We start from the raw sequence: 27,446 nt of genomic DNA, 5'->3' as shown, positions 1-27,446 counted from the left end.
TAGTTTGCTTGGCATGACTCTAAACCTGTTCTTGGCCTGAACTTGAACCTGTTTCCTCCTCATAGTTTACTTGGTATGACTCTAAACCTGCTCTTGGCTTGAACTTGAACCTGTTTCCTCCTCATAGTTTGCTTGGCATGGCTCTAAACCTGCTCCTGACTTGAACTTGAACCAGTTTCCTCATAGTTTGCTTGGCATGACCCTAAACCTGCTCCTGACTTGAACTTGAACCTGTTTCCTCCTCATAGTTTGCTTGGCATGGCTCTAAACCTGCTCCTGGCTTGAACTTGATCCTGTTTCCCCCTCATAGTTTGTTTGACATGACCCTAAACCTGCTCCTAGCCTGAACTTGAACCTGTTTCCATATCTACTGTTAGCAGCTGTGACAGGTACAGGAAGAGAGCTGCAGCAGAAAGGACACACTACCTTAGCTGTGAAGGAGAGAATTGTAGCAGAAAGGACATGCCCACTGAGCTGTGATAAGGAAACAGCTGCAGCAAAAAGGACATGCCCCCTTAGCTGTGACAGAGAAAGAGCTGCAGCAGAAAAGGCATGCCCCCAGAGAAAATACATATCCCCTCAGATATGAGAGGGGAAAAAACTGCAGCAGAAAGGACATATCCCTTAAGAAAGGACACACCCCCTGAGCTACCAGACTGAAATAAATTTAGCAGAGCACATGGAGAAATTAATAGGGGAGATCTCTAAATCCATGTGAGGTACAGGGCTGGTTCTTGGTTTGCTAGAAAGAGATTATCATATACTATATGATAGCACTACCATAAAAATATATGGTAGAATCCACACACATACATAATTAATAAATAACCTTTATTCAAGAAGAAACATTATTAAAACATTACATAAAAATTGAGTGGTCATGGAATATAAAGAGCGCTGGGGTGATTACCTAACTTTGGCCTCTACATAACTTTGGCGCACCCAGCGCCACTTCTAAATGTAAGACCGCTTCCTAGCTGTCTTACATTTAGACCATTTTCTACACCTAAAACAGGCGTACAAAATGATGAATGAAAAGGGCCTGTCGGCCCATCCCCTTCCCCACCCACACCACGCCCAATGTGCCTAGTACAACAATACCAAGTGACATATTTCATGAAGAAATTAATCCCACAGGAAATAAATAACAATCAAAAACAATAATGATAGCAATCAAATTTTCTTTTATAATTGCATTTTTCTCATTTTAGGCAAAATTTTTTATTTTTTTTCAGTTGGTCTTTATTAAAAACTAGCAGAAGGACCCGGCTTTGCACGGGTATATTTCATCTATTTCATTTAATGCTTGTGTGTGTCGTTAAAAGATATCAACAGTATCCCCCATAACAGTGACCTCTACAGTCCCCCACCCCTTAACACTGACCCCCCCCCACAGTGCCCCGCCACTTTAAAATGGGACCTCCACAGCAGCCCATCCCCTTAACTTTGACCTTCACAGCAGCCTGCCCCTTTAACAGTGAGTTTCATAGCACCCCACTCTCTTGACAGTGACCTCCACAGTACCCCGCCCCCTTTTTTTTTGAATTAATTATCTTTATTACTTGAGATATAAAAACAAATTACAGTACAAAAAGAATTTTTCATTTTACTTTCTTGACCAATGAAACTCGGTCAGCTCTGGACAGGGGAAGTCTCAACCAGATCCCTATTTTAGCTCTAATCTTTGTCACCATGGGGATCAGATTAAGTTGTAGAAAATTTTGAACCCTGGGTGTAATAATCAAACCCAAATACTGAAAAGAATCAACGATATCCAACTGCGTCACAAGAACCTCTTTCTGTGGTAGGGGGTCTATTGGCATCAAACTGGTCTTAGACCAGTTTATAAGAAAACCAGACACCTCACCAAATGACTTAACCATTTGAATAATTCTGGGGAGAGTTGTTTCCGTATGGTCTATAAAAAAAAAGAACATCATCTGCGTATAAGGAAATACGGTCCTGCACCCCTAGCGTACCAAATCCCTTAACTTGATCATCCTGTCTAATGGCCAGCGCAAGAGGTTCAATATAAATATCAAATAACAATGGGGATAGTGGGCAGCCCTGACGCGTCCCTCTATTTAAATCAAAGCTGGTTGTCAGAATCCCATTGAGACTCAATTTTGCCTTGGGGAATCTGTACAGTAACTTAAGAATGCCTATGAATTTTTCCCCAAAGCCCATCCTTACCAGAACCTTCCAGAGGAATCGCCACTCCACCCTGTCAAAGGCCTTAGAGGCATCCAGTGACAGGATGGAGCGAGCGGTCCCCCCCAGGGGCCTGAATATTAGCAAAGAGCCGATGAAGATTGTGGTGTGTGCCCTTGTTTTGAATAAAGCCATTCTGATCCGGATGGACAATGGAGGAAATAACCCCAGAAAGCCGTGTGGCAAAAATCCTCGCAAAGAGCTTTACATCTGCATTGAGCAGTGAGATTGGTCTATATGATTCTAGATCTACGGGATCTTTGCCTTTTTTTGGAATTAATGTAATTACGGCTTCCAACATTGAATCTGGTAACTTCCCGTCCTCCACTGATTCAGAAAGGACCTCCAGCAGTCTGGGGAAAATAAAGTCCCCATATTTACTGTAGAATTCATATGGGAGTCCATCTGAGCCAGGGGTGGAATTGGCCGAACATAATTTAATCGCTCCCTCAAGTTCCTGTATTGAGACATCCAATTCCAGTGCTTTCTTTTGCGCCTCAGTAATAGTTGGAAAAGAAATGTCATCGAGATAGGCATCCATCTTATCATCTGTGATCTTCAAATCAGCTTTATACAAATCCAAAAAATAGTCCACAAAGGCCTTCTCTACAGGTCCCTGCCCGCTAACCATCTTACCATTAACCAGTCTAACATTATCTATATATTTTTTGGATTGTTGACTTGAGATCACTCTGGCCAAAAGTTTACCAGGTCGCCCTGACTCCGTAAAATATTTTTGCCCTCTAAAGAAAAGGCCCTGTTGGGCCTTGTCCAATAAAAAGTTAGAGTATACTTGTGTGGCCATTTGCATACTTTCTCTATTCTCCTCCGTCTTATTCATATAAAAGCATTGTGTCGCCATTGATGCAAGTTCTTCCAGATTTTTCAGTTTTTTCCCGTACTCCTTTCTAAGGTTCGCAATATTACTGACCATCATTCCCCTCATATATGCCTTGAAGGTGTCCCATACCACTTGGATTTTTGCTGAGCCATAGTTGTTATCCCAAAATCGACCAATTTCATTCTGAATTGTTTAATGTGTCTTTATTACTGTTAACCAGTAAGGGTTTAATCTAAAAGGGGGTTTTTGTATGTGTCTTTCCTGAGTTAAACAGAGTTCGAGGACTAACGGTGAATGGTCCGAGATTGACCTTGTTTCATATTTCATTCGTTTTACGAGTTTCACGTATTTACTACTAATCAATGCAAGATCTATTCTAGACATAGATTTACCTGCTTTACTAAAGCATGAAAAGGCCCTTTTCCCCTGTCCTAGATGTCCCCACACATCTTCGAAACCCGCCTCAGAACAAAACCGTGTCAGGGGAGACCCCTGAATTGGGCTATCTCTCCTGACACTCGTGGAGACCCTATCACGCAGAGGATCAATGACACAATTGAAATCGCCAATAATCATTGTTGGGCACTCTGGCCATTTATCCATAAATAATAACAAAGAATTAAGAACCAAAAAGAAAAATGGCGGTGGGATGTAGACAAAAGCCAAAATACATGTCTTCCCCCTTAATCTACAATATAAGAAGATAAATCTCCCCTTATGGTCGACAGAGGATGCCTCACAGACGAAGTCAATCTGTCTATGTATCAAAACAGTAACACCTCTAGAGTGGCTGGAAAAGGTAGAATGATACGTGTGCGCGGCCCATCCCCTGCCGACCACCCTAGAGGTCTCTTCAGTAAGATGAGTTTCTAATAAACATACTATTGCTGGTAGGTGGACCTGTGTCAAGTCAAAGATCGCTTGTCTTTTTCCTCTATCCCCCAATCCGCGTATATTCCAGGCAAGGATTCTAGTTGTCATTATCAAAAGCGGTTAGATAGGACAAAAACGAAAAAATAAATAAATAAATAAATAATTTTAGACGCACCACAGCCCATCTCCCACCCCAAGCCCCGCCCCCCCGTATAGGTAATCCACCACGTATTGTAGTAGATTTCTCTCCTATGACCATCCCTCCCACACTCCCCACACTCAGCCCTCCCTATTAAGAAACAGAAAAAGGGACAATTGGGGATATAAACCCCCCATAACAGTTATTGTTCCCACCAAATCCTGAAACAATTAAGTCACAGATCATTTCGTTCGAGCCAGTCCGCGGCTTTATCTGGAGTATCAAAAAATAGGATTTTATCATTAAAAATAATCTGCAATTTTGCTGGGAACATGAGAGAATATTTAATATCCCTTTCTCATAAATGTGCACCAGGGTCACCATTTTTTCTAGAGGCAAGGTCCTTTTGTCCGCCCCTCGTGTTAACCCTTAGAGACCTCAGGAACTGATCTATTTTTGTTGTTTCAAAAGTTTTGGTGCCCTGTTTCTGACTAGAGAGGTCAGCCAAGCGCCTATTGGCTTTTGGAGCCATGCCTTGATCCTGTTTTGTTTTTTGTTTTTGTTTTTTCCTTTTCTCCTTTCCCCTTTTTTTTTCTCTTTGTTTTTCTTTTTTTTTTTTCTTCTTTCCTTATTTTTTCTTTCTCTTTTTATAATGATACTGGATAATCTTGGATGGATTTTTTGCGACTGTCGTGTCGCTGTCGCAGCATGTCACATGTCGCAGTGCAACACCATAGCCTATCATTATAAAAATAGTTGAGACAAAATGTCGCGTGACACATGTCATCGTGTAGCCCTAGCATTAAAGGGGCAGAGCGCTGTGGAGGTCACTGTTAAAGGGGCGGGAACTGTGGAGGTCACTGTTAAGGCAACAGGGTACTGTGAGGTTACTGTTAAGGGGGCAGGGTACTGTAGATGTCACTGTTATAGTGGATACTGTCTATCTTTTAATGACACACAGAAATATTAAATGAAATAGATGAAATATACCCGTGCAAAGCCGGGTCCTTCTGCTAGTTTTAATAAAAAACTGTTGAAAAAATTAATTTAGACTACAATGAGTAAAATGCAATCATATAAAAATGCCCCAAAGTTGTCCATAGAATTTAAAGGGGTTATCCGGCCCCTTGTATACATTATACTTACCTGCACAGCAACCGCTGCATCTGCCCGTTGCTCGGATCAAAACATCCGGCGATGGGGGGAGCAGCCAATAGCAGGCCACGACAAGGACGAGGCTCCCTAGAATAGCGGGTGACGCTAGGGAGGCTCGTCCCCGTTGCAGCATGCTATTGGCTGCTCCTTCCATCACCGGATGTTTTGATCTGAGCGACAGGGAGATGCAGCGGCAGTCGTCCAGGGATCCAGAGCGACGTGGGTGCCAGGAAGCAGGTAAGTATAATGTATATGATGGGCCCGGCCATTGGGGGGGTCATTATAGGAGTTGGATAACCCCTTTCAAGGTGGTCTTGTACTTCTGTATTTGTTATGTGGTATATTTGCATGTCATACGCTCACATGCATTTTTAAGTCACTGCAAATGATTATTAGAACAATGCGGCAGAATTACTAATAATATTGTATTTTGCACTGTCTAAGAATATGAATCGCAGTCTTAATATTAGACAAATTTACTATTCTGGCGCATGGACCTTTGTAAATTTGGAGCTTCTCCAAATGTACGATAGTATTTCATTCGTGTGCAAAAAATGTGTCCATCCGCCAGAATTTTGTCTATGCAACAAAAATTTGTCTGTGCTTAAAAACACTGTCTAGTCTAAGTTCACGTCACCTACGAGTTGCCGTAGTTTCACTCCAAAAAAGCGCTTAAATTTTGGCGCGCAGAGCTGTGCTTAGGCCAAGCCCCTTCCCTGTGAAGCCACGACCCTTGTTGTATGAGGTGTAATAGGTCAGATGCTTAGAAAAGAGTGTAAAACAGTAAATGTGATTCCAAGCATGTACACCAGTTTTTGGGCGCAAAATACACCAAAAATCTAGCGCATTTTCAATGGTAAATCTGACCCATTGTACATAATCATAATTCGCATATACGGTAATTAAATATCAAAGTTACCTTCTATCAAGGATCGATATGTAGCCGAGAAGCCATGATTAGTGCTGGAAGCGTCAGTAAGGAACCGAACGTACAGGCTCTTCTGAGTTGAATAAATAGCTAGGGGCACCTCCGAGCCACAATATTTTCCAATGAGAGCAGACTCTGAAGAAGGGCCATCTCTGACCTGTCAACGAAATATCAACATTTTTGGGAGTAAAAGGAGTTACATGACCTATAAGAGAATTCTTTAATAGAAGGGTATACCACTTTCTGGACCGGCACGTGCATTACATGGTCAGGACATTGATTTCATTGGTAGAAATAATCAGGCGGCACTCTGGAAGAAGGTGGTGCTCGTATCCTGGGTTGCAGGCCACACATCCAAGTAGAAGACGTGGATCAACACTCACCTTTTGATGCTAATAAATCTTCACTTCATTGCCATAAACAAAATACAGGCAGATGTACAGATACAAGCACATCTGCCCGTATTTTGTTTATGCCAATGAAGTGAAGATTTATTAGCATCAAAAGGCGAGTGCTGATCCACGTCTTCTACTTGGATGTGTGGCCTGCAACCCAGGATACGAGCACCACCTTTTTCCAGAGTGCCGACTGATTATTGATTTCATTGGGAAATGTGTAATGCTTCACTTGATTTGTAGAGGCACTGTGAGAAAACTCAACACTCACTGCTCGCAGATGAATCCTAGGGGTTCCAGCAGGAGAACATTACCACCAGGAGATGTTACCAAGATATAATAAAATAATAGCATAAAAAACTATCAAAGAACTTAGTATGACCCTCTGCTCGAAGTCAAATCTGATAGTCTGGACGATAAAGTTATGCTACCTTATAACCACTGACTTTTAAATGGGGTTATCTGACAACAAACACATCCCTAGGGACTAGTCAGGGGCGTAGCTATAGGGGGTGCAGAGGTAGCAGTCGCTACCGGGCCCAGGAGCCTGAGGGGGCCCAAAGACCCTTGTGCCACATAAGACACTGGCATTATAGAAAGTGCATACTGGTCAATTTACACCTCTGGCTGGAGGGAAGGGGTTAGGTTAAGAATTTGGCATGAGGGGGTGCCCTTTCAATGTTTGCCTCAGGCAGCAGGAAGGATATGTGCTTCCCTGCCCCATGCCAACAAGCACTGAGGGACGGGGGCCCAAGCTGAACTCTTGCACCAGGGCCCAAGAGCTTTTAGCTACGCCCCTGGGACTAGTCTGTCTCAAGCTACTCAGATCTTCAGCTTAAAACATACCTGTTGCTTCAGATGACTTTGTATAATAGGCTGTCGGGTGCACATGAAGAATAACACAGTGTCTGGCCATTATATGACTTGTATTCTGCATTTTTACCAGCTTTCCCCTCTGCAAGCTCCATCTCTGTATCACAGCTATGATGTCTCCCATGCACAGCAAACACATAGAGAAGAGGATCTCCCAGTAGAAGGCCATCATAAGCAGCAGCATGGAGAACATTATACAGCTATACTGAGCAGTGTTGCAAATCCAGCACTGGACTGAGATAGAAAACTTACTAGAAGCTGTAGAAGCTTCCTTGTGTGTCAGTGCCTCTGTCTCACTCCAGCTGCTCACTCTTTCTTCTCCATAAACTTCTCTGTGTAACATGTAACCTAATCTGCCTTGACTCTTATATTTTTGTAGTGAATGAAGGGTGAATGAACAGTGCCAGTGACAGAGGAGGGGTAGAAATGGCTGATACGTGAAGAAAGAGGCATTTTCTCTAACGACAAACAAGCTTAAACTTTCTTAAAATCGCATGTTCAATTGATTTATGCAAAGTTTATTGAAAGTAGACTGACCAGTTGAGGAAAACATGACCAAATACCTGAGGGTACAGAAAGAGCAAGAAGAATGGACAGGGCTTAAAATATGGTGTACGTTATATCTTACTGACCCAGTATACACATTCAGTAAAAATTAATTTAGATTAAGGGTGCATTCACAACCGTATTTATTTTGCAGTCTGCAAAACGCGGATCTGCAAAAAATACAGATGACGTCCGTGTTGCATCCATATTTTTGAGGACACATTATAACAATGCCTATCCTTGTCTGCAAAATGGACAAGAATAGGACATGTTCTACCTTTTTGCAGGGCCTCGGAACAAACTTACGGACTCACATGTGCTGTCCGCAATTTTTGCAGACCCATTGAAATTAATGGGTCCACATCGAATCCACAAAAATGTGAATGGGGCCTAACAATCCTTTTAATGATACAGCTATGAACAGAGCCAATGTTTCTCATGCATCTGTAGTAAAGGGGAATTCACTTTCCTTACCTCAACATAATTGTTGCTGCATTCGGAGCTGCTGGAGACATTGAAAGAGTCAAACTTGAACATAACCATTTCCCCTTCTGGCTGAGTAATAATCCATTCACAGGACCTCTCCCGATAGTATGGATTGGGGTAATGAGGGGTACGGATGACTCCTACTCCAGACAGTGAACCGCCACATACTATAAAAGAACAGCTAATGAATGGTGCCCAAATTACAGTGCCGCATGTTGACCAAATGACTCTACTCCATACAGTGCAAAAATACCGTACAGTGTGCATAAGTAGCAGTGCCACACAATGCCACCATACCGTGCTCAAATAATACCAATATACAACGAGAAAAAAATAGACCCATTCATAAGCGGTTAACAATGCTATACAATAATTCTGCAATACAATTAAGATTCATGGTGGTCACAAGCCTTTGGACCAAGGACTATATGAGGCATCCCTTCAGCAGATAATGTTCAAATGCATCACTTGTGCACCCCTAAGGCTAACCTTAATTAATGCACATGACTAGGTTTCAAAGGGTTAGCTGGGATTGACTTAAAATGGCTGCAAGCAACCTCTCCTATAATATAAGCAGGACTGGTTGCCCCCACTTACAATGCTGACTAGGGGGGTGAGGGGGTGCATATTACTACATTGCTCTACAATAGATGATAATGATGGGATCCTGCCTGTGATATGCCATCATGGCTGAGCAGCCTGACAGGAACACTCACTAATATGTAGTGTATGGAAGTTCCAGAGTATAATGTGTAGTGAGGCCCCAATTTTGGGGTCTTAACTGACATCTGATAAAGAATGGGGTCTGATCTGAGGTCTACTGAATATTGGGTGTCTGATTTGGTGGTCTGATGAAGATTGGTTGTCTTATGAAGATTTGGGCGTCTGATGATGATTGGTGGTTTGATCTGAGGTCCGATGAAGATTAGGGATCAGATTTTGGGGTCTGATGAAGATTGGGGGTCTAATCTGAGGTCTGTTGAAAAATATATTTTTTCTTATTTTCCTCCTCTAACTCCTAGATGCATCCTATAGTACGAAGACATATGGTAATGTGGAGTTGGACAGAAGTATTGCTTCTAGAAGAGAATATCTCCATAATTGTGCCTCATATAAAGGCATTACAGAGTACCACACAGAATGCCCATGGCTCTGTAATAGGCTCAGGCTCTAATACCATAGTGGGCCCCAAAGATCCAGAAGAAAAAACCCATTTGGTTGCCTTTGGCATTTGGAGCTAATCACCTGTCACTGGGGTCTACTTCTTAAATTCAAAACCTGAAGGGGGGGAGGTTGCACCTCAAGATTAATTTCCTCCAGTGAGCCCAAGGAACCCCAGTCCGACCCTGCACTCAGCTGTCTAAACTGATATGAGCACAGGCTTAAACTGACTTCACCCCATGTACTGTATACAGCTGATGGGTATTCATACAGAAGGGAGATCATGATCATGCTTGGATCTTATGTAACACCCCAGAGGTGCATTACCACCTTTTACACCTCTCCACTATCTCTTATGGTTAACTCTGTGTCATTCTTTGCACTCATTTCCAGGTCCTGTATAATGTGTATATTTATTTCTATGCAACTGTTATGTTTGATGTAATGTGCCTGGTTCTCCAGCAGATGGCGGCAAGCATGGCAGTGCTACAGGGACAGAGGTTGGAACCTTCTTTCCATTCTCTTCTCTCCCTCTAGGGAGGAGTTTAGCTAGTGAAGGTCAGTCTTGCCTACCCCCTGTCCATGGGAGGTTGTGCTGCAGGGAGGTTGTTCCTGCTGGGCGAGCCCTGCTTAAGCCAGCAGAGCACCATTAGCTCTGTTGGACCTGGAGTCCCAAGCTATGAGCCTCAGGAGCCAGTGAGAGAAAGCTCCCCTGGATAAAGCAAGACAGAGACAGACCAGATGACAAAGTTAAAGGGGTTCTGCAGTTATTTTAAACTGATGATCTATCCTATGGATAGATCATCAGCATCTGATCGGCGGGGGTCCGACACCCGGGACCCCGGCTGATCAGCTGTTTGAGAAGGCAGTGGCGCTGGCAGTAGCGCCGCAGCCTTCTCGCTGTTTACCACAAGCCCAGTGACGTCACGACTTGTATCACTGGCCTGGGCGGGGCTAAGCTCCATTCAAGTGAACAGATCATCAGTTTAAAATAACTGTAGAACCCCTTTAATTTGCAGCATACAGCAAAGGAAAAGTTCCAATTTAATCCTGTCAGCACAGCAGAGCCAAAGAGTAGCAGATTTAGCAGAGCTGAGCGTGTTTTCCTGCCAGAATTCAAGCCAAAGCCTGCTGGTGACCAAGATAAAGTTGGAAGACTGTTGACTGATACAAGTTTATTCAAGTAAAGCTGTTTTCAAGTTCATCACAAGGTCTGGACTCAATTTATTTATTCATCCCACCATTCAACTACCCCTTTTTCTGCAACGGACGGCCACAATTGGGGTTCCAGTGTATCCAGGTAGGAGCACCGTGACAAGTGCAACACCACTAAGGGACATTAGGCCACCCTACACCACTCTGGCATTCCTAACCTACCACTATATCACTAAAACTGGGCCTTGTGCCCTCATTGCTGCAATGCAACCGGCGTCACGACAAACACATGTACTTTCAGGGACCCCAAATAGTGAACCTTGTGCCGCCCATTGCACTTACCAACTTGATAAAAAGCCCGGAATTTGGAACTTGTGGCTGAAGCATCGGACTTGAATCTTATCCAAAGTGCGTTTGAGCTTGATATGATGGGAGCGGGGATGGTGCTGTTACAGTACCTGCCAATCAAGGGCGCCGTCTCTGTACTGCCATCTTTAACCTACATACAACAAAGCGGTTATTAAAGGGGTTGTACAGGATTACTCTCATCTCCATAGGTTGTGTCTGGTATTGGAGCCCCCTTCTGTTAAAGTGAATGGGGCTGTGGATAGGCGTGGTGCTGTTTTTGGAAGAACACACACTACGGGGTATGTTTAACCTACAGGGAACTGTGGCAGCATGAGAGTTGGAAGGCAATAATTAAAGGGGGTTGTAAAGTATTAGAAAAACATGGCTGCTTTCTTCCAGATACAGCATGACACCTGTCTGCAGTTTTTGCTTGGCCCTATTCACATCAATAAAGCTGAGCTGCAGTACTACAGGCAGCCACTGAATAGGTCAGCGCTGTTTCTGGAAGAAAGCAGATACTTTTTTATGTTGTAAGACCCCTTTAAGAAAAAGGGATCATGAGAAGAATGAAAGAAAGAAAAGATGAATTAATGATTTTAGAAGCAATAGGCATTTGTAAGTTAAGACTAGGTGCCTTAAATGCATGAAAGCATCAGCTACGTGCTTGGTCGTCACCAAGCTTCACTGTACATGGGATGTATGAACTGCACCGAGATCCGCCAGCAGGGTCAAGTTGACTGGTGTGCATCAGGTTTGTGCACATACCGTATATAGTGAAAAAACAGTAGCCACAATGGGCCTCTAGGAGAAATGGGATATCAGCTCAGTCTGGCCCAATTACCCTTTCCAATAGAAGATGTGGATTTGCCCATGGTCCTCCTCTTTTTCCCATGTACAGTAGGTCACACCAGCCTACTATACCACGAGCTATGAAACCAGGGAAGGGGGGGGGGGGGGGGGGATAGCCACTGTCATGAATTGGGGTTACACCTTAGGGTAATCTTGAAATGTACCTCCATAACAGTAAGGGAGCACCCAGGGCTGCTCTCCAGGTCCATGTGAGTAAATTTAAGGTTGATCTTCTCATTTGGTGCCTGTCTGACAAGGTATATACACTGCTTGTGTCCTGTGTAAGAATCAGGCCATGATGGAGACATAATGAAGCCCTCAACATCAGAGAAGGTTCCTCCACAAGCAGAGCCGGCTGTAATTTTAGAAAAAGAGGTGCGGTAAAATACTTGTAAACTTATACTAAAGACATCGTTTATAAGGCAAAAAAAAAAGCAAAAACCTTCCTGAAGTTGAAGGCAATTTCCTGACAAGCTAATTATTTCCTTACTCCAAATCTGGCAACCAGAATAAGTCCCTGGATCAATGAAAGTGACTTTACTATGACTTTACTATTATGACTTGTCCTGGCAGAAAGCTCCATAGTCTTACTGCTCTTACAGTAAACAATACCCTTGAATGTTGGTGTAGAAACCTTCTTTCCTCGTGATTGCAAACTTTTTAGAGACCAAGTGCCCAAACTGCAACCCAAAACCCTCTTACTTATCGCAAAGTGCCAACACAGCAATTTACCCTAAATACTTCAGTCCAATATAGTGTATCTTCCATGTACTTTATTATTTAGCTATAATAACTGCCTACATTCAGTGCTCCGCCTGTGCTGTACATAGCGCGCCCTGCGCTGATCAATGGCGGAAAAAGTCTAAGGCTTATTGGTACACCATAGACTTTTTCCAGGGTGCGGCTGCCCACAGATACCCGTGTCTGATACCCGTGGCATAGGTTCGCCACCACTGCTCTAGACTTATGGATCCCCCTTTTTATACATATCAATGACATTAATATATGGGTTATTCACTAAATAAATATCACTGATGAAATTGCTGGCAAGGAATTCTTCAGTGATATTGCCCTCTTCTTATACTATATCTACAGTCCTGGGTAGGTTTTCTCCAGTGATATTGCCCCCTTGTTATATTTACAGTCCTGGGTGGATGTACTTTAATGATATTTCCCCCTTTTTATGCTATAGCTACACTATTGGGTAGGTTTTCTTCAGTGATATTGCCCCCTTGTTATATTTACAGTCCTGGGTGGATGTTCTTCAGTGATATTTCCCCCTTGTTATGCTATAGCTACACTATTGGGTAGGTTTTCTTCATTTATATTGCTCCCTTTTTACAGCTACAGTCCTGGGTGGATTTTCTTCAGTGATATTGCCCCCTTCTTATATCTACAGTCCTGGCTAGGATGTCTTTAGTGATATTGCCCCCTTGTTATCGTTACAGTCCTGGGTGGATGTTCTTAGGTGATATTGCCCCCTTGTAGCTAAAGTCCTGGCTAGGATTTCTGTAGCTACAGTCCTGGGTAGGTTTTCTCCAGTAATATTGCCCTCTTTTTATAGCTACCGTTTTGGGTAGGATTTCTTCAGTGATATTGCCCCCTTGTTACAGCTATACAGTCTTGGATGTAAACAGAGACATATCGGAATTGACTTTTTATATCTTTACATAGTTATACGATCCGCCATCTTTTTTCTAAACTATGAAAATAACCATATTATGATAATCTTTTTGGTTACTGTAATCCACCAATCTCATTTATTACTCTGAAGCCACTAAGGCTCTTTTGTGTACTGCAACAAAGACCATATTTGATGTCACCGACAACCAATCAGATCCATTTACAAAAAGTATGAGACAAAAAGTCTAAGGTGGTTATCATTCTCTGGAGAAGTCCAAAGGTAGGATTTTGGCAAGTAACACACTTACAAAGATATTTCTGAGTACATGTCTATGTGAAACCCATCTTTCTGGTCCCCATGAGATACCTCTGTGCCATGTAGGCCCTTGATCTCTGTTCTCTGTGGTTTGTGCCACAATGATCTAATTGGTAGGAAGGGATGCCCTATGTCTTGCACCCCTTTATATTAAAAAAAAATAATGTTATATCTCCAATAGACCACCAAAGGTTGATAGTTGATGAGTCAAGTTTTTCTGCAAGTCTACTGTTACTCACATGAAGAGGTTATGTAGTTGATATAAAATCCTTTGTCTGATATCATACTGTTAGAATGAAAGTGAATCCAGGCCGATGGACCCGATGTCTGAAGAGGAGCTGGAGAACTTGTGCTGCAATATTTCCCAATAACCAGGTCATGGGACAAAAGGCCATCTCGAATCTGATGTGTAGAAAAATGAGTGTACAGTATAACAACAAAGTATGAAGAGATGACAACAGAGAGATATACAACTATGAATTATAACATCAAAAAACCATGAAGCATAAAACCACCTGCTTGATATTGTAAGTCTCCCTCATGGTGCGGTCATTGCATGGACTCTACACCACCTCTGAAGTTGTCCTGTGGTATCTGGTACTAGGACATTAGCAGCAGATCCTCTATGAATCGGACTTGTTTTTTCAGCACATCCCACAAATGCTCAATTGGAATGAGATCTTTGAAGTTTGGAGGTCAATTCATTACCTATATCTCTTTGTCATGTTCCTCAAACCATTCCTGAACAATTTTTGCAGTTTTGCTTGAGCATTATTCTGCCATTAGGGAATACCTCTACCATGAAGGAGGGTACTTGTCTGTACAATGTTTTGGTAGATTGTACATGACACATGAATGCCAGGACCCAAGGTTGTCCACAGTATCACACTGCCTCCTCTGGCTTGTCTTCTTCTGAAAGTGCATCCAGGTGCAATCTCTTCACTCGGTATGTGACACCACATTCTGTGCAGGGCCCCAAACTCTGGCTACGTAGCCCCATACGGCAAGCAGTGATGCCCTGAGTGTTCTGACACCTTTCTTTCATAGCCAGCAGTAACCTTTTTAGCAATTTGCTGTACAGTAGATCTTCTGTGGGATCGAAGCAGATAAGGTAGCCCCACATACATCAATAAGTCTTGGCTGACCATGACCCTGTCATTGGCTCACCAGTTTTCCTTACTCAAATTAATTTTGGCAGGATACTAACCACCACACCCTAGGAACACCCCAAAAGACCTGCCATTTTAGGGATGCCCTGAACCAATTATCTCGCCATGACGTGTCCCTTGTCAAAGTTCTTCAGATACTTACACTTGTCCATTTTTTCCTGCTTCCAACACAACAACTTCAAGAACTGACTGTTCAATTCTTGCTGAATAACCTAGACAGGTGCATTTGTCACTAGATAATCAATGGTTTGGCTGATCGGTGTATGGATTATAAATAGAAGCTTATACACTTACAGTATGTATGGAGCTAAGAACACAAATAAACTGATATATACCTCCAGGTAATCGTTCTCGCAGGTGTCGCTCTGCTCCAGACTTAACGTGCCAAAGGCAAAGGTGATAAAAAGACCTGCTTCGACAGAGATTGTCCAATAACAGTCTCGATTAGGAGGATAGTTACCAGGATAACCAGGGGAGAATATGGTTCCATGAGATTCTAAGAGTTGAGCTCCACACTCTAGAAAATAAATTTAAAATTACACATCATCAACATATTGGAACTATGCCTGGAAAATTACAATGCAACCTACTGAGAGGTTTTGGGACCATAAAAGAAGTCGACTGGACCAAACACAAAATTGTAACAGGCTACATATACATCGTTAATAATGCAGGAAAGAGGAAACTGTAAAATGCTTTATTTCTCTATGGTAGCACTGCAATGTGATCTAATATTTTCTGCACAGTTTACAGACCACATTGTGTTGCACGTACAGGGAACCGGGTCATCAGTTTGTCATTCGAGGACCCTTCTAACATAAAGAGATGGTCAAAAGTAGACATCCTCTTTAAGTCATAATTCTTTTACATTTCTATGCACAGGAGACAATGATCACATGGATACTTCCAACATCCAGAACAGTCATTACAGAAATTTAAAAGGGTTATCTGCTTTGGACAATACCTACTTGTTAAGAGGGTCCCTTTACAATAAACAGTCCCTGCTGACAACCTGAGCGATTAACTATAATCTGTGGGAAAATCTGTCAGGATGTGTTCAATTTCACTGCAACTCCACCACGGGTGAAATTTGCTATTACACAGTGCCTAATCACATTAATGGATGGTCTGTGTAATGCACGACAGGATAGGTCCCTCAGAGTGAGAGACACTCTTTCTAACAGATCTCCACTTTGGCCAAGAGATGAGGATCCTGAAGAGGAACCTTTTGTAGCTACAGACTTCATTTTTGGTGATAATGGACCAAAGTAAATCTGGATTATAGCCTGATGTACCTGTACATATTCTTTGTGTAAGGGATCGCTCTCTCTCAGGGGATCGCAATCACAGACTTCTTCGCAGACAACAGGATTTAATGCCCAAACTGGTGCTTTATTTTGCACTTCAGCACCCACACAAACATAAAGCCCAAATAAACAGCTGCCCGTCTAGGCACTTCCTAATACACAGTAGTTTCCCTGACTCACCTCTAAGCACAGCTTGTACACAGGGTCTCAGGCTTCAAGCCTTAGCAGGCCTGCTCATAAGACACAAGTCCAGGGGAGAGATCCGGCTTCTCTAAGCCGCACGGTCTAGCAGCCCACCTGGCTGTGGCCACACAAGCCTCCCAGGCTTCACTCTCTGTAGGGTCACTTCCTCTCCCCAGACTGACACACAGAGGGTTGGTTTTAACCCTCCTTGATTACAGCAGGCCTCACCTGCGATGACCTCAGGTAAGAGACAACACCCGTACTGGAAGGGTGTGGACTGGCAGATCCCACTACCAAACCTATCAACCAGTCCGAATAAAATCCAGCCCAGAATAAAACGTAAACAAAACTGTCTCAGCAAACTACGCTTTGCTGAAACCCCTGCAGCTTTCAGAATTTTATTTATCTCACCCAGCTTAGGTATCTGGGTGAGATATACACGCCTTCCAGCACTTATACTATACACATCACCACATTTGATTATTCAGTAGATGGAGGTGGAAAATCCTGGATCTCCTGGGTGCAGCTTATCTGTCAAACTGCCCTAGTAATACATAGCTCAACCAAAAAACAAAAGTCTCTAACCTGGGTCCCGAGATTCCCAGTTAATCCGAAATCCTCCATTATTGAACTTGTGATCCGATTTGAACCAGATATATAAAGCATTGTGGGAGCTGAATAGTTCTTCTGGGACAGTGGCCCCACAAAACTTTCCCAGCATGTGGTCTGACATTGTTTCTCCATCGTGGACTTGAACGAAGTCAAAACTACATCTAGAACTCATCTCCAGGTTGAAATATGGAAATGTAATACGCAGAACCTATCATAACAGAACGTAAAATTATTGTAATTCAATGCATTACCATTCAGACTCTAGTAAAGCCAGTAAGCATCTCCACCTGTCATGGAAGTACAAGTGATAGGACACGGTAGTTTCCAGAGAACGCACCCATGATATTGCAGCACGGCCCTATTTGCAAAATCCTACTATTTTGTGTATCCATCTCCTATACGAAACTAGGCGTTTCTATGGTTACAGACTACAAACAAACCTGTGTGTAGTCTGATCCTGCAGTTATGTGTTACTCCATTATCTATGTTCCTTCTTCTACTGTCTGCATGTTAACAAAAAGTGGGTGCGGAGAGGAGTAACTCACGCAGGATCAGACTACACATGGATTTTCTTGCAATCTCAAATCACTGAGTCACATAGAGCTGCATATGGGTTCTATACCCAAAACATTAGGAATTCTTTTAATTAGAATATTGGCTGCAAAAGTGCACACATGCCTTTAATTTCTATCGACTGTGGGGGCACTCCGGCTATCATTATGGGGAAAGGTTGCTTTTTTTTTCTTCTTAAAAGCAATATTTAAATGTATAAAAATTGTTATATGTTTAAAGTAATGTAACCCACCTTGTTTGGCTCCGTTTTTATGACCCAGGAGCAGCTTATATTTTCACCATAATATTCATTGCCTGGATTGGTAGGATAACTCAAAGTCCCGTTTAAACCACTTAAAACACCCCCACAAGCTGAATGAAATACAAAAAAAAATTTTTATTGGATGACTTACAATAATATAAAAATTGTTTTTAAAGTACACAACACAATATCTTTTAGCCCATATTAGTTAAAAATGTAATGTGATTACATTCGTTTTTTTCTTAAAAGTGGTTGTGCCGGGGTTTTATATTGGTGACCTATCCACTTGGTGCTTCTCCCTCTTCATTTCATTGTCTCTCTTGCAGTGGTGACGCAGTGGAATTATAAGTACTCACTCCATTTAAGTGAACGGAGCGAATACTTGATTGCAGTGCCAAGATTTCCGAACTGACGGGCAGTGTAATTAAGAGAAAGTAACGCTCGTATGGAGCGCCGCCTCCCCTTCAAAGGGCTGATCATCAGGAGTGCCGGTGTGTCAGACCCCTGCCAATCACATATTGAGGACCTATCCTGAGGATAGGTCATTAATATATACTGCTTGCATAACCCCTTTAATGATTGCGTAAATGGTTAAAAATGGGCTATAGAGTGTTTTTCCAGCTAATGCCTATAGAGGCTATCTTCTTGTTTGCAAAACTGTTCTTTGAACCGTTGCACTGCATCTAAATCTGAAAAATAATAAAAACTTTGAAAATAGTCTTAATTAAAAATCTCCTACCACTTTGTGTATGCAGCACCTGTGGAGACCTGTGTCTCCATGGTAACAGACTACAAACAAACCCTTACAGTCATACCCCTGTCCATCTCTCCATGCTTCTTGTTAACCTACTAAATGTGTGTTAGGAAGAAGTAGGGGAGCATGATTGTAGGATAAGACAACACAGGATTTTAGCATATACTATTTGAAAATGTAATGTGATTAATTCATTAACGCTTCAAATGCTTGAAAATTGGCTAAGAAAACTATAAGGGCCATGTTAACCTTTGCTTTTTTTTTTTTTTGTTGCACTGCATCTAAATCTTAAAAATAATAAAAGCTTTGTAAATTAAAACTTTCTTAATTAAAAATGCCCTACCACTTTGTGTGGGTAACACCTGTGGACATATGTGTCTCCATGGAAACAGACTACAAACAAACCCTGTGTAGTCTGGTCCTGTAGTCGTATCCCTTTCCATCTGTCCATGCTTCTTGTTAACTTACTGAATGTGTGTTAGGAGGACAGATGGGAGTATGACTGCAGGATCAGACTACACAGGCTTTTCGTAGTCTGTTACCATGGAAACGTAGGTATGCATAGTAACTATGCTGTATAGGCAATATGATAGGAGATCTTTCAAGATAATTTAATAGAGATTATTTTAGTCCTGGCTGCTTGTGTGGGGCAGGTCACAGTTGGGCCGTTACTTACAAAAAATGCACATTATAATCAGTCCACACTAGAATAATGTACTGTATTCCTTCATAACTGAGCTATTGCAGCTAAATGGGTCCCGGCTTATAACAGGTTTCAGTTATTTTTCATGTCAAGAACTCTACCTGCTGTGAAAAATAATGGAACACCTGACGGAAAGCTAAAAAAACACTAATGTGAACAGAATCATAAAACAAGCAAAGAACCACATAAAATATAATAATAATAATAATAATAATGATAGAGAAAGAGCTGCGTACCTTGTGTTTGGGATTCACAGTGGAATCCAGTCCATCCGCTGGTGCAGTTACATGTGTAACCACTGATTTTATCGATACAGATGCCTCCATTCTGACACGGGTTACTGGCGCACTCATTGATGTTTTCAGTACAATTCATGCCAGTCCACCCTGAATAACACTCACAAATGTAGCTTGAGATGCCAGGCTGGAAGAGTTAAAGAAACACAGACAATACTATTGGGGTACTCAGCATGTTCACCATGGGAATTCTAGAAAGTTCTAGAGGTGCTCCTGATGGTCCAATCATAGGCCCTTTCAGACACCAGGATCTACGTGCCAATGCTTCTTCTTCAGACCCCTAAAGCTACGGCCCATTGTTATAATTAATAGGACAATGTGGTATTTTCGTACATTGGTATAAATCTGATTTTTGGTCTTCAACGTGACCCACTAAAAAATTTCACTGAACGACATGCCATAACCATAGTTACCATCTTTGACTATAACATACAAAATGGCAGAAGCACCCTCAAAGTTAGGGGAGAAATGCAAACCAAAAGGACCCAATCAGCAATTAAAAGCAAGAAGGAAGGATCACCCACAACGTAAGATGAAACTGGTGATGATGGTTCTTCATCCATAGGGTGCAATGTTGCGGTTCATACAGTTAACCCAAAATCTTGTACCAAAAGGAGATGACTTCAGGTTGTCAGACTGTTGCTTCCATTCTCATCCCTACTACACAGGTATAAGTTTTGTCCAACTTTTTTCTAGCTCTCCCGTTATATCTTCAATGTTATAGATAAGGGTGTATTATCTATACAAGTAACCACTGTGAAAGCTATGGTGGTCATGGGAATGGGTGGAATCATCTCAAGGCAGATACAACGTTTTGTTCTACTTTTTATTATAATTTTGGCTTTTCATATACCCACACATATGGTATTACTGGTACCTTCACAAGCATAGACAAGGGTGTTTGTAATTTTCTGTACAATCAGCCTGTGTAAATGCCATGGATCCCATTGTAGCGGGAGAGAAGGGGAGCCCAGGCTGGCATCAAGCATTATCCTTCAAGGTTAGGGTAAGCCGCATGTGGTCCACACGGTCATTATTCTACTAGGGATGGAAAGAAGTGCGGCATCAAATCCCTGGTGCTCCTACATCAAGGTCCGATGAACGTGCCGTCACTGGCCTAGGAAAAGCTTAGAGAAAGCTGCGGGGTTCACAGGAGCACCGATGCCTTCTCAAAAAGCTGAGCGGCGGAGGTCCCGTGTGTCGGACCCCCACAAATCAGATACCGATCACCTATCTTGAGCATAGTTCATCAGTCTCGTAAAACCCCTTTAACTTGACATTAATGTGTTAAATACACTGTTGCAACAGGGCTTTAAATTGATACAATGCAACTAGTGAAACAAAGTTAAAGTTTGCTGCTACTGTGTATGAAATGCATTCAATGGCAGGTTAATGTTTGCTACATCTGTAAGTACAGTACTGATGATTTATTTTTTTCTAGAGTCATTTTCTGCCATGGTATAGAAAGCCATCTGATAAGCTGAACACAGATTTGCAATGATCCCTGTAGGCCAATAAATTGGTGCCAAAGTGCAGCATATGCCTTAAAACCAGGAGGCTTATTTCTCTGCTAAGGCCAGAACGTATGCAATTCGCCCATAGACGACCCATTATGCTCTAAGAATTATTACCAAATATTTCCAGCTCTTGTATGAGATCATTGCTCACCTTGCACACTCCATTTACACAAGGACTGGCCTTCAGACAAATGTCACTGATAGACTGACACCCGTATTCCCCATATCCGTTTCCGGTGTACCCAGGCGGGCAGACACAGATTGGTACAGTGCCCTCTGAGAGAAGATAAAAAGTAGTATAAGCTACGCCATATTTGTAGACCCGTAACGTAGTCTCTAAAATCGATTCATAATGAAGTACGCTAAAATATTACCCTCTCTTGGGGCACATGAAGCCAACGGGTGGCATCCTCCATTACTGACAGAGCAGGCGTCCACCTGATTGCACGACCGTCCGTCCCCTTGATATCCTGGTAATGTTAAAAGTTAGCACTCTCAGTGAATAATATCATGGAGGAAGGGAAATGACATCTACAAACCGGATTCCAAAAAAGTTGGGACACTAAACAAATTGTGAATAAAAACTGAATGCAATGATGTGGAGATGGCAAATGTCAATATTTTATTTGTAATAGAACGTAGATGACAGATCAAACGTTTAATCCGAGTAAATGTATCATTTTAAAGGAAAAATACGTTGATTCCAATTTTCACGGTGTCAACAAATCCCAAAAAAGTTGGGACAAGTAGCAATAAGAGGCTGGAAAAAGTAAATTTGAGCATAACGAAGAGCTGGAAGACCATATAACACTAATTAGGTCAATTGGCAACATGATTGGGTATAAAAAGAGCTTCTCAGAGTGGCAGTGTCTCTCAGAAGCCAAGATGGGTAGAGGATTACCAATTCCCACAATGTTGCGCAGAAAGATAGTGGAGCAATATCAGAAAGGTGTTACCCAGCGAAAAATTGCAAAGACTTTGCATCTATCATCATCAACTGTGCATAACATCATCCGAAGATTCAGAGAATCTGGAACAATCTCTGTGCGTAAGGGTCAAGGCCGTAAAACCATACTGGATGCCCGTGATCTCCGGGCCCTTAAACAACACTGCACCACAAACAGGAATGCTACTGTAAAGGAAATCACAGAATGGGCTCAGGAATACTTCCAGAAACCATTGTCAGTGAACACAATCCACCGCGCCATCCGCCGTTGCCAGCTGAAACTCTACAGTGCAAAGAAGAAGCCATTTCTAAGCAAGATCCACAAGCTCAGGCGTTTTCACTGGGCCAGGGTTCATTTAAAATAGAGTGTGGCAAAATGGAAGACTGTTCTGTGGTCAGACGAGTCACGATTCGAAGCTCTTTTTGGAAATCTGAGACGCCATGTCATCCGGACCAAAGAGGACAAGGACAACCCAAGTTGTTATCAACGCTCAGTTCAGAAGCCTGCATCTCTGATGGTATGGGGTTGCATGAGTGCGTGTGGCATGGGCAGCTTGCATGTCTGGAAAGGCACCATCAATGCAGAAAAATATATTCAGGTTCTAGAACAACATATGCTCCCATCCAGACGTCATCTCTTTCAGGGAAGACCCTGCATTTTTCAACAAGATAATGCCAGACCACATTCTGCATCAATCACAACATCATGGCTGCGTAGGAGAAGGATCCGGGTACTGAAATGGCCAGTCTGCAGTCCAGATCTTTCACCTATAGAGAACATTTGGCGCATCATAAAGAGGAAGGTGCAACAAAGAAGGCCCAAGACGATTGAACAGTTAGAGGCCTGTATTAGACAAGAATGGGAGAGCATTCCTATTTCTAAACTTGAGAAACTGGTCTCCTCGGTCCCCAGACGTCTGTTGAGTGTTGTAAGAAGAAGGGGAGATGCCACTGAGTGGCGAAAATAGCCTTGTCCCAACTTTTTTGGGATTTGTTGACACCATGAAATTCTGATTCAACATATTTTTCCCTTAAAATTGTACATTTTCTCAGTTTAAACTTTTGTTCCGTGATTTATGTTCTATTCTGAATAAAATATTAGAAGTTGGCACCTCCACATCATTGCATTCAGTTTTTATTCACGATTTGTATAGTGTCCCAACTTTTTTGGAATCCGGTTTGTAAGATCTAATGAACTGACATACCTGGAGGACAGGGGCCACAGTGATAGGAGCCCATAGTGTTCATGCATTTTACCAGTGGAGCCAAAGAACAGCCGCCATTGTTTTCCTGACACTCATCAATATCTTGACAACTGTATCCGTTTCCTTGCCAGCCTATTAAGAGTCAGAGGACAAAGAAGAATTTAGCAAAGGCGCGCAGTGATATAACGATCATGGATTTTGAAAGTGGAAAAAAATAGCATGAACATCAGAGCTATGGGGCCTGGAGCTAAATGATGTCCACCAAAGAGTAGTTTCTTAGAGGGCATCTGTCAGCAGATTTGCACCTATGACACCGGCTGACCTGTTACATGTGCACTTGGCAGCTGAAGACATCTGTGTTGGTCCCATGTTCATATGTGTCCGCATTGCTGAGAAAAATGATGTTTTAATATATGCAAATGAGCCTCTAGGAGCAATGGGGGCGTTGCTGTTACACCTAGAGGCTCTGCTCTCTCTGCAACTGCAGCACCCTCTGCACTCTGATTGACAGGCCAGGCATGTTGACGTTTTCACTGCCTGGCTCTGTCAATCAAAGTGCAGAGAACACAGCAATTGCAGAGAGAGCAGAGCCTCTAGGAGTTATAATAACGCCCCCATTGCTCCTAGAGGCTCATTTGCATATATTAAAGCATCATCTTTCTCAGTAATGCTGTCACATATGAACATGGGACCAACACAGACGCCTTCAGCTGCCAAGTGCCCATGTAACAGGTCAGCCAGTATCATAGGTACAAAACTGCTGACAGATGCCTTTTAAGGGGTATTACAAACGATATGCCAGAAATACCACTTCTGGGGCCCACATCTAGAACATTGAGGTGGGACCATCTATCAGACGTTTATGGCATCTGTAAATGTTTTTGATGGAATTAGCCCTTTTATTTCAGAATTAGCAATGGTGTAATATTTGAACATCCTCCCCTTTATGAGCACCACCATATATATAACCCTAAAAGTGTTGCTTTCTCCTGGTGGGGTTAGGTAATTATCAGGAAAAGAAGGCATACACCATAAGGGGAGATCAATTTAATTTTTTTTCATTGGTCACACACTCCTTGTTATAATACTTCTGTCTTTTCTGCTGACTAGCTACTTAAAGGGGCTGCACCACCACTGAATGTTATTTTAATATAATTGAGCATGAAAAACTAGTTACTTTTGTAATCTACTTTTGGTTACAGAATGCTACAGTTGTGCTATATTTTCTTTAATTAATTACCATGGCGCCACCTGGTGTAATCTGTATAGTAATGTGCATGTCCACCTACTGAAGTGGTCGCACATGCTCAGTTCCATCCTTCAACGGCCACACCTGTCATATCTACTGTTAGAGGCCGTGACAGTTACAGGCAGAGACTGGCAGTAGAAAGGACATACCCCCCCAGAGCTGTGATAAGGAGAGAGCTGCAGCAGAAAGAATACACCCTCTGGAAAAGGACACACCCCTGAGCTGCAGCAGAAATGACACACCCCTCTAGAAGCTTGCGCCGGCTGCAGTCTCGGAAGTGCAGTGTAATACAAGCATCCACGCCATTCAAGAGAATGGAGTGGGTGCTTGTAATGACATTACGCCGCCGCTCCACAGGAGACTACGAGTAGTGTAATGACCAGGAAGCAGCGCTCACATGGGTCTCACAGCTGATTGGAGGGGGTGCCGGAAGTCGGACCCCCACCGATCAGATATTGATGACCTATCCTGACGATAGGTCATCAATATTAACTGCTGGTTAACCCCTTGAAGACTTTACTTATTTACTGGTATGCATGTACTGTATGGTAAGTCCCCAGTATGACCAGTGTTCCCAATTAAGAGGTATGACAATACCTCCTGGGCAAGGTCCACAGGTAAAGGAAGATATTGTATTGTAACACTGCACTGGAGGATTTTGGGAGCAGGGAGGATTGTCCAGAGAACATTCATCGATATCTTCTGTACAGGCAGAACTTCCACTCGGCGTTGTCCATCCTGTGTCGCACACACAGCTGTACCTGGGCTGCAATGTCATTAGAAAATATTATACAGATTCCATAAAATATAACTTTTATAAAATATATTTTATGTATTTATTACAAATATGTAAATATTATTTACTATAACTGCCATTAAAATACAGATTTATTCGATGGTAGCTCTGCCACATCCCCTATTTGGGGGCAGTATAGGATAGAGGGGAAGATGCCAAGCTCAGGGGTATATAGTTTACTATTATGTGATTCAATATTTTCATGGAAAAACACTGTGTTTATTTTGCCAGGACTCATAGAAAAAGCCTGTGAGTCCTGCAGGTCCCACTTGCTCATAGAGAAACCCTGTGAGTCCTGCAGGTCCAACCACAAAAAATGGTTGACGACTCTTCCTGAGCAGAAACTCACATAAGAAAAGCTGTCAATCCCTAGGAGTGGACGGAAGAAGCAGGACTCACAGACATTCACTATGAGAGCATGGGATGTGAAGGACTCACAGGCATTCTCTATGGGTGGAAAAGGGAAGCAAGACTCACACATGTTTTCTCTATGGGGGGAGGGAAGCAGGACTCACAGGCTTTTCACTATAGGTGGACATGGGAAGCAGGACTCACAGGCTTTTTCTATGGGTAGGTGGATGAAGCAGGACTCACAGGCTTTCTTTATGGGTGGATGGGGGAAGCAGGACTCACAGGCTTTCTCTGGGTGGACAAGGGAAGCAGGACTCACAGGCTGTTTCTATGGGTAGGTGGATGAAGCAGGACTCACAGGCTTTTTTATGAGTGGATGGGGGAAGCAGGACTCACAGGCTTTCTCTAGGTGGGCAAGGGAAGCAGGACTCATGCTTTTTTTATGGGTGGACAAGGGAAGCAGGACTCACAGGCTGTTTCTATGGTTAGGTGGATGAAGCAGGACTCACAGGCTTTCTTTATGAGTGGATGGGGGAAGCAGGACTCACAGGCTTTCTCTATGAGTTATTGGGGGAAGCAGGACTCACAGGCTTTTTTATGAGTGGATGGGGGAAGCAGGACTCACAGGCTTTCTCTATGAGTGGATGGGGGAAGCAGGACTCACAGACTTTCTCTAGGTGGGCAAGGGAAGCAGGACTCATGCTTTTTCTATGGGTGGACAAGGGAAGGAGGACTCACAGGCTGTTTCTATGGTTAGGTGGATGAAGCAGGACTCACAGGCTTTCTTTATGAGTGGATGGTGGAAGCAGGACTCACAGGCTTTCTCTATGAGTGGATGGTGGAAGCAGGACTCACAGGCTTTCTCTATGAGTGGATGGAGGAAGCAGGACTCACATGCTTTTTCTATGGGTAGATGGATGAAGCAGGACTTACAGGCTTTCACTATGGGTGGACAAGGGAAGTAGGACTAACAGGCTTTCTCTATAAGTGGGTGTGGGAAGCAGAACTCATGAGCATTTCACTCAATGTCCTGTGTAACACTCAAGCATCTACCATGATTAAACAGAACAGGGGTTGTCACAATTCACTGTCAGCCATTACAGCAGCCCTTTTGTACAAATCCCCAGTGAGGTGATGAGCATCAGATGGATATTCACCATTAGTGAATTTGGTTATATCCCAATTTAAGTTATGCCATTATAATACAGTATATACTGTATTACAGTTACCTTCAGTTTTACCTATTTTAGCCATTCCACGGCCTGTGGCTCACCACTAACCTGATCTTGTTGTATTCTGTCCAAATCTATACATTTCCCATGTACGCAGAGGTCAACAGAGCCGGCCTTACAGTCATCATACTTGGAGGTACACTGTGGACCATACCACTCTGGAGTACAGGAGCACCTGTAGGACACCAATGCAATATAATGTTCAAGATGATATAAAATAGCAAAATATAGCAAAGACGGCATAATCTTAAAGGGGTTTCAGGGATTATAATGATTTTTTAACAGATATGCTCATGTAGTTGTGTTTACCCCATCTTCCTCATGTTCTTTTTTGTTTCATTTTGGACTTTCCTGACCCATTTTCACCATGTAAACCAACCCCTTTGGTTTGTTTCCAATTATGAATGTAGCAC

The 27,446-nt window shown here is 42.7% G+C and overlaps 1 protein-coding gene across 1 annotated transcript in view; it reads right to left on the bottom strand.

Moving 5' to 3' along the window:
* CUBN (cubilin) overlaps nt 1–27,446 on the bottom strand; it is a 236,538-nt gene that overhangs the window by 195,179 nt on the left and 13,913 nt on the right. The window contains exons 7-20 of the mRNA XM_040434511.1: nt 27,082–27,208; nt 25,252–25,420; nt 23,406–23,537; nt 21,629–21,724; nt 21,406–21,530; nt 19,678–19,864; nt 17,976–18,094; nt 17,144–17,378; nt 15,404–15,585; nt 14,139–14,301; nt 12,125–12,315; nt 11,106–11,262; nt 8,436–8,614; nt 6,139–6,304 (exon numbers count right to left, since the gene is read on the bottom strand). Of these exons, the coding sequence (XP_040290445.1) occupies nt 6,139–6,304; nt 8,436–8,614; nt 11,106–11,262; nt 12,125–12,315; nt 14,139–14,301; nt 15,404–15,585; nt 17,144–17,378; nt 17,976–18,094; nt 19,678–19,864; nt 21,406–21,530; nt 21,629–21,724; nt 23,406–23,537; nt 25,252–25,420; nt 27,082–27,208 (2,228 nt within the window). The remainder of the gene's footprint in view (nt 1–6,138; nt 6,305–8,435; nt 8,615–11,105; nt 11,263–12,124; nt 12,316–14,138; nt 14,302–15,403; nt 15,586–17,143; nt 17,379–17,975; nt 18,095–19,677; nt 19,865–21,405; nt 21,531–21,628; nt 21,725–23,405; nt 23,538–25,251; nt 25,421–27,081; nt 27,209–27,446) is intronic.

Source organism: Bufo bufo, chromosome 5 (genome assembly GCF_905171765.1).
Source record: "Bufo bufo chromosome 5, aBufBuf1.1, whole genome shotgun sequence".
In the NCBI taxonomy this organism is placed as follows: domain Eukaryota; kingdom Metazoa; phylum Chordata; class Amphibia; order Anura; family Bufonidae; genus Bufo; species Bufo bufo.
The sequence above is the reverse complement of the archived record's forward strand: the minus strand, read 5'-3'. Positions and strand labels throughout refer to the sequence as shown.